The sequence below is a fragment of the Nicotiana tabacum genome, chromosome 2 (assembly GCF_000715075.1).
Source record: "Nicotiana tabacum cultivar K326 chromosome 2, ASM71507v2, whole genome shotgun sequence".
Lineage (NCBI taxonomy): Eukaryota > Viridiplantae > Streptophyta > Magnoliopsida > Solanales > Solanaceae > Nicotiana > Nicotiana tabacum.
In genome coordinates, this window is record NC_134081.1 from 23,183,244 (window position 1) to 23,204,326 (window position 21,083).

General features: G+C 38.1%; 1 protein-coding gene across 12 annotated transcripts; it reads right to left on the minus strand.

The window, feature by feature from the left end:
- Positions 1–3,668: 3,668 nt before the first annotated feature.
- Positions 3,669–12,347, minus strand: LOC107763262 (uncharacterized). Of its 12 annotated transcripts, none has more exons than XM_075231799.1 (8): positions 12,070–12,339; positions 10,701–10,758; positions 7,697–8,012; positions 6,433–6,958; positions 6,257–6,349; positions 6,046–6,145; positions 5,598–5,918; positions 3,669–3,900 (listed from the first exon to the last, which is right to left on the minus strand). In XM_075231799.1, exons 7-8 carry the CDS (start codon positions 5,841–5,843, stop codon positions 3,817–3,819), a joined length of 330 nt encoding a protein of 109 aa, XP_075087900.1. In that variant the 5' UTR covers positions 5,844–5,918; positions 6,046–6,145; positions 6,257–6,349; positions 6,433–6,958; positions 7,697–8,012; positions 10,701–10,758; positions 12,070–12,339; the 3' UTR covers positions 3,669–3,816. The 12 variants fall into 10 exon arrangements, 2 of the variants coding, with proteins under 2 accessions (XP_075087900.1, XP_075087896.1); XR_012699501.1 differs by lacking the exon at positions 10,701–10,758; XR_012699505.1 differs by lacking the exon at positions 10,701–10,758 and having other exon boundaries at positions 7,697–9,041; positions 12,070–12,347.
- Between the last annotated feature and the right edge of the window lie 8,736 nt (positions 12,348–21,083).

The following is a 21,083-nucleotide window of genomic DNA, read 5'->3' on the forward strand; positions in this document are numbered from 1 at the left end:
CGAAAGATCCGCCAAGAATACATTTGGATAGTCTCTCACTACCAAAACTCACTCAATGGTAGGAGTATCAATAATGACATCTCTCACAAAGGCTAGATATGTATCACACCCCTTCCCAACCATCTGATGTGCCTTAAGGAAAGACACCATCATGCTAGGAACATAATCTAAAGTACCTCTCCACTCCAACTACGATAAACCTGGCATAGCCAATGTTACCGTCTTGGCATGACAATCAAGAATAACATAATTGGGCGACAACTAGTCCATGCCAAAAATAACATCAAAGTCTACCATACTGAGCAACAATAGATCAACTTTGGTCTCAAAACCACTAATAACAACTAAACATGATCGATACACACGGTCAACAATAATTGAATCTTCCATAGGCGTGGACACATAGATAGGAGAATTAAAAGAATCACGAGATATACCCAAATACAGAGCAATGTAAGATGATACATATGAATAAGTGGAGCCTAGATCAAATAAGACCGATGCATCTCTATGAAAAATCGGAACAGTACTTGTGATAACTGCTTCTGATGTAACCGCCTCCATCCTACTCGGAAGAGCATAACATCTGGCCTGACCTCCTCCTCTAGGACGACCTCTACCCGCCTGGCCTCCACCCCTAGTTGGCTGTGCAGGTGGAGCGGCAACTGGTGCGGTTACCACAACCTAAGAAGTCTGGGGACCCTGTGGAATACGTGGAGCCTGAATAGTCTGTGGAGGTGCACCCCTCCTGAGTCTAGGGCAGTCCCTCACCATATGACGAGTATCGCCATCATCAAAACAAGCTCTCAGAGGGCGTGGCTTCTGAAATTGGCTCGGGCCTGGTCGGCTGGACTGATCGCTAAAAGCACCCCGTGCAGGAGGTGCACTAGACAGTGGCAGTGCATAATGGGCAACCTGAGACCTGGGAGTAGCTAAAATACCACTGGAAGCTGGAAGTGCTGAATGAATTAGACGGCTCACATAGCCTCTACCATGACGGGCTGCAATTAGTGCACGGGCACCACTATAAGCATTAGAATCTCGAGGCCTCTTGGCCTCCCTGTCCTCCCTCTCCCGGCCTCGCATACCCTCCAATCTCCGTGCGATATTTACCACCTACTGATATGGGGTACATTATCCAACTCTCGAGCCATGTTAAATCTAATACGATAGTTGAGCCCCTCGATAAATCGATAGACCCGCTCTCTGATTGTGGAAACTAAGGCAGGTGCATGCCCTGGAAAACTCATTGAACCTGACAACATACTCTGACACGGTCATAGCACCCTGGCGCAACTGCTCAAACTATATGCGCCATGCGTCCCTAAGACTCTGACTCTCTCAAGAGCATCTCTAAAAACTGAGTCTAGGTGAGTGAAGCTGCCTCGGCGGGGGTACCTTCCTCATAAGACTGCCACCACAGGTATGCTGGTCCCGACAACTAAAAAGTAGTGAAAGCAACCCTGCTCATCTCCACTATACCCATGGTACAGAGAATATAATGGCACTTCTCTATAAAGCCCTGCGCGTCCTCTGTATCTAGGCCGTTGAAAGTAGGAGGATGGTACTTCTTGTACCTCTCGAGCCTGAGGTGCTCCTTCTCAGATGCTGCTTCCCTAACCTCGGGCTGAACTGGGACAATCAGATGCACTGGTATAACCTCTAGGACCCGGTCAATATGGATCCACTGCTCTAGGGTACAGGCCGTGGGAGTCTGTGCTCCTCCTCTAGCCTAAGGTGTGACCGGTGCAAGTAGAATCAACCCCGCCTAAGCTAGAGTACTAAACATGCTCAAGAACTGGGCGAGAGTCTCCTGAAGTGTAGGGGTAGCAACAGGCTCCTCAAGTGCCTGCCCCCCAACTGGAGCTACTGGTGGCTCCTCAGTCACAGCTCGAGCAGGTGCTCTAGCTGCACTACGTGCCCCTTCTCAGCCTCTGCCTCAGCCCCGGACTCTCGTGGCTCTAGCAGGGGGCGCCGGGTGTCTGATTGTCGGATCTAGCGGTGCGTGTCCTCATCATCTATAAGAGAATAGAAAGACAAAGTTTCAGAATTCGAAGTCAACAAATTCGCATGATAAGGAATCAAAGAAGTGATGTTTTTCCTAATAGTTCCATAGCCTCTCGAAGATAAGTACAGACGTCTCTATACCGATCCGCGAGACTCTACTAAACCTACTTGTGACTCGTAATACTTGTGAACCTAGAGCTCTGATACCAACTTGTCACGACCCCAAATTTCTCTTTGTAGGATGTCGTGATGCACCTAGTCTCTAAGACTAAGTAAGCCTAACATACATGCAAAATTTAACTGAGAAAATGATAAAAACTTTCAAATTACTCAAAAACTATCATAAAAAGGACTCCGCAACTAAACAAAACAAAACTTCCAAAATCCGGTGATACTAAGTGACAAGCTCTACAAGAGTATAATGAACATATCTATACAACAATATCCATAAAAAAAAAGAAAATGAAATAGAACTAGATAGAGGGTGACTCCGAGGCCTGCGGACGCCGACAGGTATATCTTGAAGTCTCCAAATCCGAGCTCGACTCACTGGTGCCTAGGCTGGTAAGAGGTACCTGGATATGCACAAAATGATGTGCAAAAGTATAGCATGAGTATACCACAACGGTACCCAGTAAGTATCAAGCCTAACCTCGGTGGAGTAGTGACGATGTTAGGTCAAGATCCTACTGGAATAAATAAGAAAACTGAACAGGTATATATGACAGTAAGATAATGAAAAACAATGGAAATGATCCAATAAAGAAATACAACTAGAACAGCTACACTGAACTAAGGCAATTAAGACATCACAGAAGAAAATAAAGAATAAAATGCCAAAGAAACAATGCAAACAAAACATAAGTGATGTAATTGAAAGGTATCAACGAGAATCACTATCGATGTACCGCCTCGTAGTCTCATTTCACAAATCAAATCACAATCTTTCCTTATATCACCGCGGGAGCCTTGCATATAGTTTTGCAAAAAATCATTTTTCCGAAATAGCTACCCGCGTTTTAGCCCACCTTATCATATTGCGTGGCTTCAAGTAGTTCTCCTACTAGCAACACGCATATCAAGCCCACCTTATCTCACCGCATGTGTTTCAATCCCAAATCCTTATACCACCGTATGTGTATCAATATCACAACATATCACGAATCGCACCTCAAGTGCCCAATACCACAACTTGCCAAAGAAGTCAATAATAATAGTGTTTCCACAATAAATAGCCCATGGATCACTACAAAAAAATAGGAAAATTGGGAAGGTTAAAATTGCAGTTTGCGGAGGTTAGAAACCTCCGCTATTTGCTGTCACTGCGGTTGAGCAGACCCCTGTAGTAAGCAGCGCCACTATTAATTTGCGGCAGATAAATTTGGATATTTTCACAGAAGGTGAAGATTTTGATGCTAAAAAGTTGCAAGAGAAAATGAGGGTATAGTTCTTCATTTTCGTTTAGCTTTTATGAATTCTAAGATTGTTGCTTATGAAAATTGAATTCTTACATTTTTATTGACTTCATGTATATATTGGGTAAAGCTTGCAAAAAGATAAAGAACTGAGAAGGAGCCATATAATTGATTTTTATCATCAATATGCCATACGTTTTCCCTAATATCAATTGAGATATTTATGCTTAAACCAAAACATTAAAATTAAGAAACATCAATATTTCATTAACAGTGAAAAATATTGTGACAGAGTAGTATCATATGCCATCAAGCTAAATTAGAACATAGTTAATCATCTATATTAGTCAGCTATTACATTGTCCTAATACATCCATTTCAATTAAAATGAATCTCAATGGTTGTCACTGAGATTACTAGCGCCAGAAGATCTTCTTGCATCCGTCGGTGAAACGGGTCCACTAGCTGCATCACTTGGCTGCAACAAAAAGTAAAAAAAAAAAATAAAACTATTAAAACTGACCAAATATTTAATATGGGGGGATCCACATGAACCTCACTCTCCACTCCCCTAAACTCAACTATCAATTTAAAGACCTTGCAGCAAAGTACACAACTTAAAAATCATCGAAATATTTACAAATTAAAACTGACCACAATTTAAAGCTAATACTTATGCATCTTGTAGTTGTGTCTGCTGCTACAGGAGGGACAATTCACTATACATGACTCATCCTAAACCTCAAAATCAAAGAGAATATAAATTTTATACAAGGAATAAAGAACTCTAACTGTTGTCTCATCTAAAAAGCTCAACATCACATCAACATCACTTTTATGGATACTGTGAGCAAAGTCATCTGCATCATTGCATAGAGGGCATTGTTGACTGATGTTCATACCCTAAGTTACCAGTCTAACGTATCCAGTAGTTCTCACATATTTGGAGGTATGTGAATCCCTAGATCACTTGCTGATTAGCAAAGCGATAAAGGAAATTTATTCATATATTTGGAATCAGGATAACAATGTTGGATTTTGCTGACCTATGAAAGTATAGTACATTTTTTGTTATCTTTTTGCTAGTTAGTAGTCCTCCCCATTAGATGAATTAATCAGATTTTTTTACTGGCAAACTAATAATAGATACTCTGGTGTTAGTCACTTCCAACCAATCCAGAGATACGCAGACAGAAGCAACTCATAATGCCCATACAGACAGATCGCTTCCTACTCCAAAAACTTTCGATGATTTACCAAGTGTAATTGTGACATAAACAATGTGCAGTACCTGAACTTTGATATGTCAGAATACAAAAAATAAGAAGAAAAAGAAAAGGAAGTGACTCGTGTCTTCACAATAAGTGAATACTTTGGTTTGAGGAGTTACAGTTCATCAAAATAACATCATTTCTATCTATTTTGAGTTGGCAATGACTGAATTCATGCATAACTATACAACAGAATTGTCACTGTAATTAGAACTCAGCTACTCAATGCACAATGAGTTATAAACAGCCATGCTCAAAGAATGTAGCAAAAACAGAAACATATGCATTTAGATATAACATACTAAAATATGCAATAAAGCATATTATCAATTCATAAGCTGTAGGTAAACATATCTGACAGCTCAACCCGAGACACTTTCAACCGAACTAGTCTATTTTTACTTAGATCAATAGGTACATCTCAATTTGTTGCATTTGGTGTTTGTCAGAAATATTAGTGAGGCTGCTAACATAATATAACATTTGGGAACCAGGGATGGTAGCTTTTCAATACACTAGGCCTTAAGAAAGCAGCAGTCTTAATTAGACATCTTCAATGCAAGTTTACGGCTTGAATCAGTAGAGCACTTAAGACCTTCAAAAATATAAATATTGATGATATTATGCTCAAATTCCTATCATATTTTCTTGAAAAACAGCTAGAAAGTTTTAGTCGGAGACGGTGAATACATGCTAGATATATAGGGTTCTAGGTAGAGTAAATACTCAAAAATAGGAGGGAGTATAAGAACTTCCACCAAGATCAAAAGTAAAGATATTTGATGTGATCAATATCACTCCCAAAACTCCATAGTCGTATCAGTTATCATAGTGACACTCATCACTTCACAAATGAAAAATAAAATTGCACAATACACCAAAAACAAAAAAAGTTAGCATTTACCATTGTAGGATGAGAAGCAAAGATCCCAGCAAATTGTTCTGGTATTGACTCTTCCTTCATTATCATGTATGCTTTGAGAGTAATCATCAATTGATTGTACTTCTCTTGGCATCCAGAAGAACATCCAACATTATTACTCACAATTCTAATATTACCAAGACGAAGATTTGTCTCTATGAAAGTATTGCTTGGAGTAGCTCTTAATCCCAAACATCTCACCCTTCCAGGATGCTCTTTGCCTAGCATCTTACCAACAACATTATTTGGAGAAATTTCAGACTCATCCAATGTACTTTCACTCACTGCTAGCTCAATTTTTTCCTAAACACAATACACATCAAAAAAATCAAGTAACTGAAATTAACAATTGCCTGTAATGTAACTATCTTTTATCTATTAAAGTTCATGGAAATTATTTGTATTTATAACAATCATGAATGTAACTTACACATATTTCTTTTGCCTCCTCATTTACATATGATCCATCTTTTTCGTATGTGTAGCAAGATAAAGTGTTGCTCGTCCAGACTTTTCCCTGTCTCAGCCATCTATGTATGAAAATAAAGATAAGTCAGAATATTTTAATTAAAGATAAAGAAATAGATACAATATCTAAAATTTAAATAGTAAAGTAAGGTAAATAATGTGACAACTTTCACCATTTCAGCTCTTCTTCTAGAATTAGGTTTGGAGCCACCGGTGTGTGGAACTGTTTGTTTCTTCCGATTTTCAGCATTTCTTTTACGCATGTTCTAACAATAAGATACATTTCAGTCAATTATATAAATGAATAATCATATTTTTATGCATTTCAATGTGACATTTTAGAAAATACCTGAGTTTCTTCTTTATAACGGTAGTTCACAATGGAAGTCCATTGATCCCGAGTAATACCTACCAGAACATTATCCATAATCTCATCTTTGATTTTAAGTAGGTCTTTAAACTCATACCACAACTTCTGCCTACTTGCAACCCACTTCTTTACAATAGAGCGATAAACATATTCTCGTGCAACTTCCTCAATGGTCATAAAACAGAAATGAGACTTCGAAAATAAATTTTGGTTAATTTATCTTTTATATACAAATATAAAAACAAAAGACAAAATAGAGATATAGTTATAAAGATATAGAGCTTATCCCTTTACAATGTTATTAAAGCAGTCGTTAAAGTATGACTTAGGCATATCCGACCATTTATTAAAGCCGATTGGAAATATGGTACAGTCAGTTGCTAAAAGGCCACATACGCCTGCAAGAAGGCCTTGTGCTTTGCCAATCGGATCCAAGCAATCGAACTCCACCACAACACGTTCTCCCTGAGGTAAACTTAATACTTCTCTAGTCTTCAATTTGAGCCTTTTGATATCTCCATGTGAATATTCAATAAATAAAAAATAAAAGCAAAAAGTGAAGGTAAGAGATATGGTATAGAGAGGTATGAATAATTTATTATATTGAAAGGTACTATTATTGTGAAATTAAGAACAACTTGACCATATTAAAAGATACTATTACTGTGTTTGTTGTTAGTTAATCAAATGAATTCTTAAAATTTTAAAACTGTTTGAACAAACAGTTTGTGGGGACTTAACAGAAAAAGCTTTCAAATACTAATTCTTCCCAGAAAAAGTCTACATTTTCAAACAACTATACAAGAAGGCACATTCTATACTAACATGTTAACAACTAATGATCTTTCTCTTTTATCCATTTCATCACATAATTCTTGTGTCTATTCAAAAATCCTACTATTAATTCTAGCATCAATAATCTTGCTCTCATACAACAAAACATGAGAGAAAGAAAATATCAGATTGTTGGGAGAACACAAATACGAGTTTTTTCTTAGCGTTACTGTTCTAACAAAAGAAGAGCAACTAGTGAAGAAAAAAGAGACTTCTTAGATGGACCAGCTATGTAACTTTCAATTTTTTGGATTGCTATGCTTTCAATTCTAAAATAAAATTTCATCTTTCTGTGTATCTAATCTAAGTAAAGCAAAAATATTCCAAATGCACACCACCAATCTCTCAAAGTCAAAAAGATGTAGCAGATTAAGAAGAAGGAATTAAGACGAAGAAGGATAATGATTACCTATTCCATCGACAGTCCAATGATGTGAAGACTCACGTTTAGCACACTAATTGGATGTTGCTTGTGCTAGTGTGGGATTAATTGGAGGTTGAAATGAAGGAGTTGTCTGTCCAGTGGCCTGAAACTAAGGAGTTGTCTGTCCCGTGGCCTGAAATGAAGGAGTTGTCTGTCTCTAGACCTGAAATGAAGGAGTTGGCAGTGTTGTGGCCTGAAATGAAGCGGTTTGGTGTCTTGTGGCTTGAAATGAAGGAGTTGGTAGTGATGTAGCCTGAAATGAAGTAGTCGGCTGAATGCAAGGAATTGTCTGCCCCATGGACTGAAATGAAAGAGCTTGCTGTCTTGAACTTGTCTTTATCATTGAGTAAAGAATATATAATATTATTAAACACATTCTTTTCGATGTGCATGACATCTAAATTGTGGCGCAACGAGTTGAACTCCCAATATGGAAGATTCTTTAATATATTTTTTTTCCTCCATTGTTGTGCTGCACCTTGCCCAATATTTTTTTGTCTAGATCTTTTTCTTCTCTCATTCAACTCAGCCGATTTTCCAAATATAACATCAATATCTTTTACTTGTTGCAAAATATCAGATCCGGATAACTTTTTCGGTGGGTTTCTTTCCTCCACATTTCCATCAAAGCGATGTCTCATCAGTCTAAATTTATGATTTCTTGCTAAAATTCTACGATGATCAATAAAGCACCACTTTCTACTATGGCAAAGCCGACAAGGTTTTGCATCAAAATTACAAGTGGGACATACTAAACCAGTATGTGACTTCCAACCAGATAAGATATCGAGTTCAGGAAAGTCACTAATTGTTCACATAAGAGCAGCTCACAATCTAAATATCTCTTTCTTTGATGAATCAAAAGTTTCGACACCTTCACTCTATAACTCATTCAACTCTTTAATAAGGGGTTGTAGGTAAACATTTATATTATTTCCCACCGTACGTGGACCAGGAATGATCATTGAGAGAATAAAATTGGGTTGTTTCATACACAACCAAGGAGGAAGGTTGTATGGAACTAAAATGACTGGCCAAATACTATAATTAGTACTCATCGTGCCAAAAGGATTGAAGCCATCACTAGCTAGGCTAAGCCGAACATTCCGAGGATCAAAGGCAAATTCAGAAAACGTTATATCAAACCTCTTCCATGCCTCACCATCTCTAGGATACCTCATAATTCCATCTTTGTTACTATCCTCAGCTAGCCATCTCATATATTTTGCTATTTTAGAGTACATGAACAATCTTTGCAACCTTGGTTTTAATGAAAAGTAACGCAAAATCTTTGCAGGCTTCTTAGTTTTCTTCTTGATTTTCTTCTTACCTGTAGAAGACACAAGATCTTCATTTATCTTCTTGTTAGGCTTCCATCTAGAAGTGTGACAATACTTACATGTTTCCTCATTAGAATCATTCCCCCAAAATAACATACAATCATTTTGACAAGCATCTATCTTGATATAATTAAGACAAAGCTTGCTGATAGTTTTCTTGGCCTCATAAAAAGAATGAGGGATCCGTGCAAATGTAAATGCGTCCCTCAACAAATCTAGTATCATGGTCATTCCCTTGTCACTTAGCCCAGACAAATATTTTATGTGATACAATTTTAATAAAAATTCTAGTTTTGAGTACTTGGACCCTTCATACAATTCTTGACTTCCATCTCTAAGCAACTCGAAAAAGTCTTTATCATTTGAAGCAGACTCATCATTTAACCTTTCTTCACCACCCACTAGTTGTGACAGACCTACATCAACCCCATCGTGTCTTAGGCTCCCAAATGCTTTATTGATTAATAATTCTACTGAATTTTCAAGAGGTAATGTATCTTGTATAACCACATTATTTATAGAATTAGGCAGTATATTTCTTTCACCATGAATACTCCAAGTGACATAATTTTGAGGGAATGGTTTGCATATCAAATGATCAAGCGCTACCTCTCTAGTCTGCCACTTTGCGAATCAATATTTAGGACAAGGATACTTTATTCTATCTCCAACAATAACATTAGCAAATGCAAAATCTAAAAACTGATTTAAACCAAATAAATATTCCGTGGTGTTCCTTGGATTTCTAATCCAAGATTTATCCATAGAAAAGTATTAACTTTCAAGTGCGGCTGATGAACCTTTCAAAATATAAAGAGAAAATATAAGTTATCTATTATTAGAATACAGAATATTAACTATAAAGCAATAAATACATACAACAAAAGCCATCTATAATCATAAATACTACCAAACTTGAAAATCCCATAAGAAAGAATGCATTTGCATAGTCATAGTCATAGATATGATACATATATATATATATATATATATATATATATATATTTTCATTTATGAGGAACAAAACCTAAATTTTGTCCAGTTATACCAAAGTTTCAACTAGCCAGTTCTTGCTATCAGGGAAGGCAACGGAATCAAAGAAAATCCATTAGCTTTACCCAAAGTAAAAACACCTTTACCTTTAGAAAATTATATTATACGACTAGCTTCATCTTTTTTTTTTTAAAAGAAAGAACTTTCATTCTATACAAATAGCAGTAAACTCCCCAAGACAATGACAAGGCTATGCATTGAACAAATGTCCAATCTTACTCTCAGGAAAACACTAAGATATTCTCAAGCATTAGCATGCACCTACAACATGCTCAGAGAGTTCTAATCTTAACTGAAAATACCAAGTCAACTCCTTTTCAATCATAGTCTAGGTTTCAGGTACACACTGCACTTCATTCAAAAAGCGAAAATCAGCTCCATTGCAAAGAAGTTCATACAACTAGGTGGACATGGCACTTAAAGGATATAATGGAGCTTCAACAATCAAATTTTGTTAGTATATACAAAATTTACTCCTATGCCACAGGTTATTGTAGCTATCCCTATCCCCTATGACACAGGTGAAACCAGAAAAATTTTCTTCAGAAGCTAGAGGTTTATTTAGAATAGTTTCACAGAAATCAGAGATGACCTACCCATGTATATCATGTATTATGAGTGGGTGAATAATTTACTATTACCTCACTGAAACACCTGCAAGCCAACAGTTCCCATACCCAATGTCAGAATAGTGCAAAACCAAATACTGTATCCAAACACTAGATATATCTTATTACCAATAAAAATACTACTACTAGCAGTATTTCACTAGATCTTGTGCCATTCCTCTTAATGATTGTATGAACTAGTACTACATTACAGAATAGAAAGATTGCAATTATGGCACATATGTGGAGCTATAGGAAAGAAATAAAATCAGAAATCAATTGCCAATATGTAATCTCCAGTGGAAAACACAAGGATCCACACACTTCATTCCATTTCCTCAGAATTTACATCCCAATCCAATCATTAACAGAGAAAAATCACTCAAATATAACAGATCTTCACAAACTATACAAATCAACTGCTTCAAAAATCCAAAAATTCTCTGTTATGAATGTGGTATTTTATCCATTTTATCCCATGATTGCTTAAAATGCTATGGACTATTAGACTTGTGTCCACTGAAGATTTGTTTTACTTCTGTACCTTGTAGTTAATTAGAACTTTCTGCTTAATTTATGCTCAGAATTTTCTTTAAAATAATTTAATTATGTGTTGTGCTGTTTCATTATCATCATCCTCAATATACTAAGATTCTTCTCAACAATCAGAGGTGTGATACGGTATTTAGTATGCTGCAAGACACCATTCTGACACAACATACAGTCACTGCCGACCTTGCATGCCATTGTCTAATATTATTTTTGTAATAAACATAATCAGCTTAAATTATATAAAGAATGAATTTGCAGTAGGCTAATGTCAACATTAAAGTACTATTAAGGATAAAGGAGAGGAATCTTTGTTCATTGAAGATGATGTCTAAGTAAGAACATTGTTCTTTAAAAGATGAATACTTCTTTAAATGAAGAAATTTATATGAAAAGTGTTTCTTCTTTCATCCATTCTCTTTGAATCTTTCAAAATACTAGCACCACATTTCAGAAAAATAACTTGAAAGAGCCTAGTAAGAGGTCAACAACTTATGAATAACCTAGTGCAACAACCATTTATGTAGATAATGTCACATACATACAGAAGAAAAGCTCTCGAACTAAAGGCTCACATATGCTTCATTGAACCAGGGGTCGATTCGACCATTAAACCCAAAAGCACAAAGAAAGCAAGGAAAAAGCACACAAAAATTCATATAGATCGACCATTTAATACACACAAAAATTCAAAATTTACAGAAAATCCATGAGGGGAAATAAGGAAAGAAAGAAAAATCTTAAAGTTGTGACATCAAATCTTGAAAATTATGTGTACATATTATAACATATGAATCTAGAAACTTACCAGAAAGAACTGGTTGGACACTATTCAAAAGTATAGAAAAATGCTAATAGAGGAGATAAGTGATCCACTTCTTCAGCTAAACCTTCACTTTCAGTGAATAACAGCGGTGGGAGTATTTTGTTGATTAATGAAGAAGAAGAAGAAGAAGAAAAAGAAGAAAAAGAAGAAGAAGCGAAGAACTTGATTAATGAAGAAGAAGCGGTGGGAGTATTTTGTTGTTGTTGAGGCGGAAGTTTCTAGGGCAAAAAAGATTGGGAAAAAATTGGAGGGAGTATGAAATAAATTACCCGCTATTATTTTAGGGTTGCTTATGTTTTAGACCCCCGTAAATTGTATAATTTTGTGGGGGCTAATATATTGCCGCAAAATTATGTAAATTGCGGAGGTTACTTTTATCCTCCGCAAATAAACCTCCGCAATTTACCCATTTTTTGTAGTGGATCAACTACAATATGTACAAGAGTCTTAACAATAGCCACTGAAAATGATTAACTCAATAAGAATGGTATTTCAACAAATTTACAACTTTGCTTCAATATAAATCACGACCTCTATAACTTCAACACCAAATTCAATAATAAGATATTCCAAGAAATAACAACTTCAAGTAAAGGAACTCAACGGTTAAACAATGAATAAGAAAATTGAGAGAAATAATAACTTCAACTAAACATGTAAAGACAATTAGCAAATAAGAGATAAGATAAGTATTAATGATTTCAAGTAAAGCATGCGAAGATAGACTAATAATGATGAATATAACCTGTTATGGAAACTCAATTAAAGGCATGGAAAGAATCTTCATAGGCCGTGTACGCACTCGTCACCTTGCGTACATAGCTTCCATATATTAAAATTAACCAAAACAATACCAATCCTAAGGGGTAATTCTCCCACACAAATTTAGGCAAGACACTTGCCTCAAAACACGCTAACTCAATCCACTATTAAGACTTTTCCGTGATTATCTAACTCCGAACAACTCGAATCTAGCCAAAATAATTTCATACTATAAATACAAACTATAGAAAGCTATTTCGAACTATAAAGTTAAAATCTTTAAAGAGAAACAAAAAGTCAATTCAAAAGGTTAGCCTCAGGCCCGCGTCTCGGAACCCAACTAAACTTGCGAAATCCGAATACCCATTCAATAACGAGTCCAACCATACAAAAATTACTCAAATCCGATTTCGAATCACCTTTCAAATCCCCAAAATTTGGTCTAAGAAGTTTCACAATTTTTTCCCAAAGTTTCCAACTCAAATCACTAATTAAATAAAAACAATAATGACAGATTCATCTATAATAGACAAATCCCAGTTAGAATCACTTACCCCAATGATTTCCTTGAAAATCTCTCGAACTATCTCCAAAACCCGAGCTCTCTAGGTCAAAAGAAGGAGAATGAGATTAAACCCTCGAACACTCTCTTTTCTGCCAATCGATTCTCGCTTCTATGAGACCTTAGCCGCATCTGCGGCTTCGCACCTGCGGAACTTCCATCGCAGGTGCGGCCCTCACTAAGGCCCCTAAAATCTTGCACCTACGGACCCTTAAGCGCATCTGTGCTTGCGCTTCTGCGGAAGGCCAGTCGCTCCTGCGCATTCGCTTCTGAGCATTCGCTTCTGTGCATCACTGACCGCACATGTGGTCCCAGCTGGGCAGACCCATTTTCGCTTATACGGCTTGAGGGACGCTTCTGCGGTGCTGCACCTGCGACCCAAATTGCGCAGGTGCGATTGCACTAGACTCAACAATGGTTCAGCAATCAACCAAGTCCCAAAATGATTTCGGATTTAATCTGAATCACACCTGGGACCCCCTTACCCGGTATGAATATACCAACAAGTTCCAAAACATATAACATACCTACTCGAGACCTAAAATCACATCAAACAATATCAGATCTACGAATCGGAATCCAATTCAAAACTATTGAAACTATGAACATCCGACTTCCAAAACTTATGTAGATTTATACCAAAACAACTCTGATTAACCTCAAATTTTGCACACAAGTCATATATGACATGACATACCTATTCAAACTTCCAGAATTGTGATCTGACCCCTATATCAATAAAGTCAACTCCCAGTCAAACTTCTCAATCCTCCAAACCTTTAACTTTCTAACTTTTGCCAATTCAAGCCGAAACGACCTACGGACCTCCAAATCAATATTCGAACACGCTCTTAAGTCAAAAATCACCATACAGAGCTATTGGAACAATCAAAACTCTACTTTGGAGTCGTCTACATAAAAGTCAAACTACAGTCAAATCTTTCAACTTAAGCCTCCAACTTAGGGATATGTGTCCTATTACTCTGAAACTCACCCGAAACCAAAAATAATACTCCGGTAAGTCACATAACCATGATATAACATAGTGGAGGCAATAAATAGGGGAACGAGGCTAAAATACTCAAATGACTGGCCGGGTCATTCCAGTTGTCCACACTGTCTTCTTCTATTTCTTTAAGAGCTGATGGAGTTGAGATATCGTATGTTCCACCAGCATATTTGAAAATGATATCACTTATGCTTGTTTCCTGCGTTGTATTTTGTTTATCTTGAGACTACACTTCATGTTCTTTTCTTGCAGCTTCACAAGGTTCTGTAACATTTACAAGAGCAAACACAATTAATACTTGTTACTAATATTGTACTGAAACTAACATGTATCAGATCAACAAAATTTTATCTAACCTTGATTAACATCATTTTGATTTCCAGGTTTGGCTTTAATGGAGAGAGTTGTAGATATATCATATATTCCTTCTACACATTTGCATACAAACTCACTTAAACTTGTTCCCAAGGGATTTTTTACATCCTGAGATTGCACTCCAGATTTGCAAATAATTTTAGTTACACTTTTCCCTTTTAAATTTTTCTGATCTTGACATTCCACTCCATCACAGGATTCTACAATATCTGTAATTGCAAAACAATTAATATTTGTTACACTATTGAATTTAAATTTACAATGACAACAATATTAAAAACTCTATCTAACCTTTCCCAATTCTGATGCCCATATCAGTTTCATTATTGAGATGCACGTATGTATAAAAGCTTTCATAATGATCTTCATTATCGTCATATTGATCATCAACTGTATCTTTACTAATTAATGGAACACTAGGTTCTCTCTCTTTGTTCCTTTCATGTGGTTCCTCAAGAAGCTTCAATAAAGTATCAACCTTCGGCTCTAGATTTATCTTTAAAGCCCGTGAGATAGTATTTAAAATTAAAATTAGTAATATTAGCTGCTTATAAGTTTAGGACAGTTAGTCCTGAACTTAAAGTTAGATGATAAAAATTAGAGGACAGTTAGTCCTGAATTTTAAGGTAGAAGCTCAAAAATTCAGGACATGTAGTCCTGAATTTAAAATTAGAAGCTCAAAATTCAGGACAGTCACTCCACAATTCCTAATTAGCAGCTTAGAAATTTAAGACACTTAGTCCAGAATTCAGAATTAGCAGTAAAAAGTTCTTGATACAATGTAACAAAAAGTAACAAGTTATATTCATGTTACCTTGATGTCCTTTAGAATCTTTTTTTCTTCTGATGAAATTATTTTTTGATGAATTCTAATACATTCTGCCTACAAATCCTTTTTCAACTTTGCCGATAAATTCTGAATCAAAAACCATAAAACAAAAAAAGTCTCTTAAGTAAAAATATGCAAATAAAAAACTAATCGTATTCAAAGACAGAAAACTTAAATTAACAATTTCATTGAGCAAGCTTTCATCAAATTGTGTCGAAGGCATTGAACTTTCATCTCGAGATAATTGTGCAAGCACACTTGTGTGCTCTACAACTTCTTCAGAATAAACAAGTGGTACCATCTCGAGTATCTCAAACACCTATTTTATAAAACAATAAAGTATGTATTTAGAAAAAAAAAAAACCACAAACAAAAAGATAGTCATTATTCCTATTAACTTATTTTTTCGTTATGGAAGTAGTTTTTACATAAGCTCTCATAATGCGGAGATTTCATATCTGAATAACATAACATCCTTGAGAACCCGTATTCTTTGAATTTGACAAAGTTGTTTTCCTAGAAAGCTGGAAATACTTCCATAATCCAAACACAGTAGGCGAAAGGGAAGCCAAGCATAGTATAAGTATTATTATATTTCTCTTTCTCTTTCTCATTGTCTGAAGTGTTTTGATTGAACATAAAGCAACTTTTCGATGAGTTGAGTAAGTTTTGTAAATAAAAAGAGCACCAATAGAAATAAGAGCAGAGTTGATCATTATCAATGATTTTCATTACCCGCTCAGACACATTTTTAGTCTTGTGCTTACCCATCAACACAGACTCAGAATAAATTATTGTCAACTTCACTGCGTCGTCGTCGCTGCCTACAAATGATGCAGTTGTACCAGTTGGGTGACTAGTAATAAAATGTCACAAATTCCTTAATTCGATTATTTCCTTACCAGTGAAGTAAACTTTAGAAAGCCTATTCTCTCTTTCATTCAAAAAGATGATGTAACGACCCGTTTGGTAGTTTTGCTTTCTAGAATCCTGTTCCCCTAAATAAGACTCTCTAGATATTATTTTACTGCTTTATGACTTGCAGGGATGGTTAGTTTGGGTTTGGAAGGGTTCGGGTTGAAATCGGAACATTTAGTTCCTTATTATTGGCTTAAAAGGGTTAAGTTTGACTTGGGTCAACATTAGTAAATGACCTCGGAACTGGGATTTGACGGTCCCAATAGGTTTGTATGATAATTTTGGACTTGGACGTATGTCCGGATTGGGTTTTGGATGATTCGGGAGCATTTCGACACTTAATAGTGAAAGTTGGCACATTGAAGGATTTTCAAGTTCTTTAAATTTGGTTTGGAGTAGGCTTTGGTGTTATCGAGGTACGTTGGTGATTTGAAGACGTGAACGCAAAATTTGGCGTCATTCCGAGTTGATTGGATAGGAATCGGACGCGCAAACGTGTTTCTAGAAGTTTTCCAGTTTTAGAATTCGATTCATGCATTTTGGAATCCGATTGATGAGGTACCGGGGCTCCTGGGTGTGGATCAGATTGGAAATCGGACTCGAATTTGGGCTTGGGGGACTGCTGGTGCACCAGTTCTGGTGTGCCAGCACATGCGATATTTTTGCCGCAGGTGCGAGATCACAGGTGCGAGCTTCCAACCACAGAAGCGGCTTTAGGCATGGGGTCTATGGCCCGAATAAGCGAAAGAATTTCTGCAGAAGCGGCCTCGCTTCTGCAGAGACTGGGCCGCAAGTGCGAGAAGGGTCGTCCAGGCCTGGGCCGCAGGTGCGAGAGGTGAGCCGTAGAAGCGGGCTCGCAGGTGCGGTGCCATTTCCGTAGGTAGGCCCAAAGCTATGCTGGGTGTTTTCTGCAGAAGCGGACCTTTGTCCATAGAAGCGGCGTCGCAGGTACGGCCCAAGGTTCGCAAAAGCGGAATTGCTGGAGGCAGTGAGGTCTTTTTATGTCGGGACTTAGGCAATTTTAGCTCATTTCTTACATCCCTTAGGCGATTTTGGAGCTCTTTGAAGAGGGGTTTTTACCTAGCACTTTGAGGTAAGTAATTTCTATATGAGATGAGTTTAATACATGTATTTTGGGTAGATTCTTAGCATATAAAGTGTAGAAATTGTGGATTTAGTTAAAAAATTTAGGTTTTGATAAAAATGAGATTTAACCCCGAAAATGGTTATGGAATTGGGTGAAAATTATATATTTGAATTCTTGAGGTTATGGCTAACAATTATCTTCGAAATATTTTAGAATCCGGGCACGTGGGCCCAGAGGTGAATTTTAAGAATTTTCCAATTTGGGTTGGGTAATTACTCTAATAGCTAAATTATTAACTATTGAGCGTATATTGATTATTTTATATAAAATTTCACTAGCTTCGGATTGTTCGGCACCAAGTTGGGTCCTTAGAGTGAATTTGTGGCCGAAACGTTAGCTTTGAGACGAGATAAGTCTCTTGCCTAACCTTGTAAGAGGGAATTTACCCCATAGGTGATTTAAATTGCTAATTGATTCTAATTGTGTGGGATACGTACGCACGAGGTGACGAGAGTTCGTGCGTAGTTACTAATTATGCTTAAGTTTGGGTAGTTTAGGATCCAAATCATGAAATACTTGTAATGTTTGCACCTTACTTATTAGTTAAAGTGCCTAAATTATAATGAAACTTAGTAAAGGATTTGTAGAGACCGAATTTCACTCACTTGTGTTTTGGCGGGTTACTTAACCGTTAACAAAAATTGTGTTTCTTTGTATATTAGCCCTATAATAGCTTTTAAATCGGATGTTCATAATGTATCCTCTCTTCTTGTAGAGGGGCCGAACCCCCCAGCAGTATAATAGATGCATATATGGTTCGTGCCGCTCAACCCTCGGTAGTGTACACATTATTCTGGATCGGGCCATACGACCTCGGCATAAATCGTGTGTGATAATGCTTGAAGCTTGAACATACTTGATATTATTTTTCATGAAGCTACATATTATAATTTTTTTATTTGTTCGAAATTTATTTGGAATTAGTATGTGCTGATAGAAGACTATTGGAATTTACTAATTATTAAGGAATTATTTAATCACTGTTGTTATTGTGTTAATATTATTATTCACATACTCTATGTCCATTTAGCATTTCTGTATTTTATTGTTATTCCACAGTAAGTGTCGATGTCGACCCCTCGTCACTACTTCTTTGAGGTTAGACTGGGTACTTACTTGATACATGTTGTTTATGTACTTACGCTACACTTCTACAGTAATCGTGCAGGATCCGAGGTAGGTGCATCTGGCAGTCATACCGGCGCGCACCCCCGATACCCCGAGGCCTAGTGGTGAGCTGCTCTTCTGATCCCGTTTGGCAGCACCCGGAATCTCTCTTTTGTGTTACTTTCTATCTACTTTATTTCAGATATTAGTTTAGTATTTGTTTTTTGTATATTCTACTAGTAGCTCATACATTTGTGACACCAGGTCTTGGAATTATGCTAGTAGACATTTGATGGCTTTTGATTAGTTATCTCACCACACTTGTTCTCATATTTGTTTACACCTTATTTTATTAAATTTATCACCTCTTACTTACTTTTCGTTAGGCGCCATCACGGCCTATAGGTAAAATTGGATCGTGACAACATGGTATCAGAGCACTAGGTTCACGTAGGTCTCACAAGTTTTGAGCAGGCCTAATAAAGTCTTGCGGATCGGTGCAGAAATATCCATACTTATCTTTGAGAGGCTATAGGGTGTTAGGAAACTACTCTTTCTTCATCTCCTATCGTGCAGATGATGTTGTGCTAAGTATCTTTCTCTTATTCTCTCACTGATAGGGAGGACGCGCGCGCTAGATGTACCCGATCATGGTGGGGCTTCACCCCCTATTGCTAGAGGCCGAGGGAGGGCTCCAGCTCATGGTAGAGAATGAGGATGTCCCATAGTTGCCCTAGTTGTGCCACCAGTGGATCCAGTAGAGGATCCTATTATTGAGGAGCAGGGCGAGGTGCCTGCAGCAGAGCCGACCCCAACAGATTTCATGTCCGCGCCGCGATTCCAGGAGGTCATGGGCCGTATGCTGCAGTTCATGGATTCTATGACTCAGGCTGGTTTATTTCCGGTGGACCCAGCCACATCTTAGGCGGGAAGGGGAGCACAAACCCCTACCACTCAAGCTCCAAGACATGCAACTGTCGTATATTAGACCCCGAGCGCGCTACCCGTTGGCGGAGCTCAGCCAGTTATAATAGCCATACCTGAGCCCAGACCAGTTGCGGCTGGCGAGTCGTAGAAGCTATTGGACAGATGGACCAAGCTACATCCTCCTGTATTTAGAGGTGAGAGACATGAGGACCCCCAGGACTTTATTGATCGGTGCAGGGACAGACTGCACAACATGAGGATATTGGAGTCCCATGGGGTTGACTTTACCACCTTTCAGTTGGAGGGCAGGGACCGTAGATGGTGGAAGTCTTATCTTCTCGGCAGACCAGCAAGTTCTCCTCCCATGACTTGGGACCAGTTTGCATGCCTCTTCCTGGAAAGATACATTCCACCCCCTTAGAGGGAAGAGTTATGATTTCAGTTCGAGTAGCTCCAGCAGGGCCATATGTCAGTGACCGACTATGAGGCGAGATTCTCTGAGTTGTCTCGCCATGCACTTATGATACGTCCTACTGATGCAGAGAGAGTGTGGAGGTTTGTTAAAGGTTTGCACTCTAGTATTCAATCCACTATTGCCCAAGAGGTTGGGATGGGGACTTCGTACGAGCTAGTTGTGGAGATAGCTCGGAGGATCGAGGGTGTTCGTTAGCGGAGCCGAGAGCAGGAGACGAGGGATAAGCGGGTTCAATATTCTGAAGGGTTTAGTGGTGCCTCGGTTGGGGGCATAGGTCAGTTTGTGAGTGGTCAGTCTAGCAGGCCCACATATTCAGCACCGCTGCCTCCTCGAGGTGTTCCAGTGCAGCCCTATTTCAGTGCCATGCCAGAGATCTCCTACCGCCCACCAGCTATTCAGGGTTCCTCCAGTGGGTCTTCAGGACATCAGGGTCAGACTTCAGGTCAGCGGTCTACCATGCCGGGAGGTTGTTTCGAGTGCGGGGATCTCTGTCATGTGAGGAGGTTCTTCCCTAGGCTTCGTGGCAAAGCAGTGCAGCAAGGTCAGCAACCTATGATTACAGCACCAGCTGCCACACTAGTCATCCGGCCACCCAGAGATGGAGGGCAGGTGGGTAGGGGCCGTCCTAGAGGTGTGGCCAGCCAGGTGGTGCTCCAGTCAGGTTCTATGCCTTTCCAGCCAGACCAAATGCAGTAGCCTCAGATGCCGTAATCACATGTATTATTTCTGTTTGCAGTAGGGATGCTTCGGTACTATTTGATCTATATATTCATATGTTTCATCTCTGTTTGCTCATTTCCTGGGTGTTCCTCACGAGTCCTTGGGTACTCCTGTTTATGTGTCCACTCCAATGGGCGATTCTATTTTTGTGGATCGGGTATATCG